General features: G+C 40.8%; 1 protein-coding gene across 1 annotated transcript; it reads right to left on the bottom strand.

Annotated features, from left to right (window-relative positions):
* Positions 1–1321: 1321 nt before the first annotated feature.
* LOC131921978 (non-histone chromosomal protein HMG-17-like) lies at positions 1322–1945 on the bottom strand. The gene has a single exon (XM_059276723.1). The coding sequence runs from the start codon at positions 1943–1945 to the stop codon at positions 1571–1573; it is 375 nt and encodes a 124-aa protein (XP_059132706.1). The 3' UTR covers positions 1322–1570.
* Between the last annotated feature and the right edge of the window lie 1216 nt (positions 1946–3161).

Here is a 3161-nt window from a genome sequence, read left to right as displayed (position 1 = left end):
GGGTGGGGGGGACCAGTATATATACATGAACAGTCATTCTTTTACAATGCATTGTGAGATTTGAAGTTTTCAGGGTCACTGAGAAAGGTGATAAGGATCCACACATAAAGCAATAATTGTCAGTTTCCAATTACAACCCAAAAGTGGAGCGACTAAAGGGGAGTTCGCTGGTAAGGTCAACTAAAGGCTAAGATCAATCAAGGAATTTATTTGCTCAAACTATAATCTAGAAATGGCTAGGTAGAATGTTAGGGATCAATAAGTCACACGAAAGTAAACTGTCTTTGGTACCACTTCCCCCCAACACACACCCACTTTCTTGTCCTGGCTGCAGCTGCTTTCTGATAGTGAGGGGGAGTGTGCCAGGTTGCTAGACAACCTAAGTCAGAGCAAGTAGCATTTGGTTAGTAAAAGCTCTGAGTAATTGTGGAGGAGAAAATCTAGGAATAGCACCTGGCTGAGGAGGAGTTAAAACTTAATTTGCACAAGAAAGAAGCTTGGCACCTATCACCTGCCTGGCCTGGAGGCAATCTCCTTGGGTCAGGGGGAAGTAACTGCTTTACTCAGTAACTAGCAAATGACTAAAACATCATCCCAGGAATGTGAGCAGTAAATCTCTTAAGTTAGGGTCTTGTCTAAATAACCTGGGGTGAAGGTAAAGAGTTGAGAATTTAATTGCTAGTGGTTATTTTCTCTTATCTGTAAGTGAGATGAGCTAATGTTTATCTGTGTGCAGTTTTGTTCTTTTTTTTTCCCAAGCCAAACTGTATCCAGCTTTATTAAAGATACTTTCCATAAACAATCATGGTTTTTCAGGCAGGACATGGGCAGACAGTCATTAACAGTATATAAGAACTTCCAAACTCCCTTCTTGTATAGACTACCAAAATCAGAAAGCTGCTATAAAACCCCATGAGTCTTCATTCGAAGCTTTGAAAAGGGGGGAGAGCTTAGAGCGAGGGCTGACAGTTCACATTGAGGATGTTGTTTAACAACTTTTCACAAGCCGACCCTGACTTTCAGGAAACCAAACGAACACAGCAGAATTATCGATCTGAGGATCCACAATCTTTTATAAAAGGAACCGCTGCTCTTTTGAGTACACAATGATACCACTGCAAAGTCCAGATTGCCTGATAGACTGGCAAAACCAATTTTGGGGGTCAGGTTCCAACAGGTCTCTGGTTTGAAGGGAGTTAAGTCTATGTTGATGGTACAGGGGAGGAAGACACAGAAATGAAATTAGAGTTTCCCACACTAGGCATTTTGTGCCATGGTGGCCACATATGTCAACACCAGGATGTCTCTCCTGAGAGCCAAGAGGAGTCTTTCAAAATTATCAGGGAAAGATGTTTTCCAACATCAACCATCACCAATCCAGCTTGGGAGACATTTTGTTAGTGACACATGTTCCTTCCCCCCTCAAAACAATGAAGTGTTCTGTGTGCTAACAACATAGCTTAAAAAAAAAAGTAAAACAAAATTCTTCATTTTTATAAAACTTGATAAAAAATAGTATTTCAAACTGTACAGTCACCAGAAGTACACAGTTATCAAAAATGCACACATTTCACTTGGCATCTCCAGCACCTTCAGCTTTTTGTGCCTGGTCTGTTTTGGCGTCTCCGTTTTCTGCAGGATTATTCACATCCTTCCCGGCATCAGCCTTCCCCTTCTTCCCCTTGGGGACCTTCTCTCCCTTCTTTGCAGGGGCCTTTTTAGGCTTGGGCTCTGGCTTTGGAAGAGCAGTTTTAGCAGACAACCTTGCAGATCTTCTCTGTGGCTCGTCCTTCACCTTGGCTTTATCTCCTTTAGTATTCCCTTCAGCCTTTCTTTTGGGCGTGGCAGCGGCGGGGGACGTCGGCGCTGGACGCGGGGATGCAGCAGTGTCCGGGTTTGGTCCGTCCGCGGGTCGTTCTTGCTGCTTCTTCACACTGCTCCGCATTTTTGTTCTTGGAAAAAGGTATCTTTGCTGAAATACTTTTGTCTGGAGAATGGCTCTGGCCAGATTTATGTTAATGAAAAGGTAAACAGGACTGGGGACAGCCATCCAATTACCCCAAATGTATAAGGAGAGTTGTGCCCAATTAGTGATCAATCATACTGTTACAAATTCTTGAAGGAAAAGTCGAATGGGGAAACTCCAATAGAACACAAGAAATTCATTGCAGGATACAGCTAATATATTCAAAGCTAATATCACCAAGACTCCTTAAGTCTTGGTTTTCCTCTGGAAACGTCCATAACTTTTTCTAGGTAATAGGTTTGTCAATATCAGCTGAACTCCTTCATATTTCTAATGTTGGCAGCAAGAAAGCAGATTTTAAGTTATTCAATGAAGTTTTGGGATTGGGTTCAGTTTAGCTGTATTTACCTGAAACCACAAGGAGACGTAAGGGGCTGCAGAGCCATAGCAAGATATCACCTCCATTTGCAGAGAGAGCTCTAGATCATGGGGCTTCTGTCTTTGAAAGAAATAGCAGTAGCTAGAGGGTCAGAAACAACAGTTTAAGGGTCACTTAAAGTTAATTTTGTGAAAGTTTTGAAGTCTGTGTTCATTTAATTCCTATACACAAAGAATCATAGGTAGCTGAGTAACATTGGTCAAGATCATACTTTTCCTGGTGAAGTTTCCTTTGGTCTTTTGATTAAAGGTTGACTATATTTTTCTGCCTTCATTCTTGGCTTTCTCTCTCTCTCTCTCTCTCTCTCTCTCTCTCTCTCTCTCTCTCTCCCTCTCTCTCCTTTATTCTTTCACAATACTGTACACATTCTTGATTGTTGTGTCTTTGTGGTAAGTATAGAAGTCATTATATCAATCTGTGTACTATTTTTTTATAATCACATTGAGAATTCTGAATGTCTCCACTGTGAATATAGCTTTGTAATCAGCTTTCCTGTTATAAATTGTTGGGCACTGTCATTGGATGGTATTCATTTTATGGTACAAATTTACCATACAGAACATCTTAATTTTGATGTATCATGTTCCCAAGGATAATTTTTTTACTTCTTTATTTAGGTTTTGTTGTTCTTGTTGTTGTTAATCTGTGAAAGTCTTTTGTTTTGTTGGATAAAAGGTATTATGGGTCTTGGCAGGTGGCTTAGCACATATTCTTTTTGGTCATGGCCTGAGTTCAGATATCTATAGCCAAGTTGGG

This window comes from Peromyscus eremicus, chromosome 11, assembly GCF_949786415.1.
Source record: "Peromyscus eremicus chromosome 11, PerEre_H2_v1, whole genome shotgun sequence".
Classification (NCBI taxonomy): domain Eukaryota; kingdom Metazoa; phylum Chordata; class Mammalia; order Rodentia; family Cricetidae; genus Peromyscus; species Peromyscus eremicus.
Note: the sequence above shows the minus strand (reverse complement) of the source record. Positions and strands in the feature narration are given on the sequence as shown.

Excerpts from the sequence above, each read along its gene's own strand:
- LOC131921978 (XM_059276723.1), bottom strand. The coding sequence starts at position 1,945 with ATGCGGAGCAGTGTGAAGAAGCAGCAAGAACGACCCGCGGACGGACCA.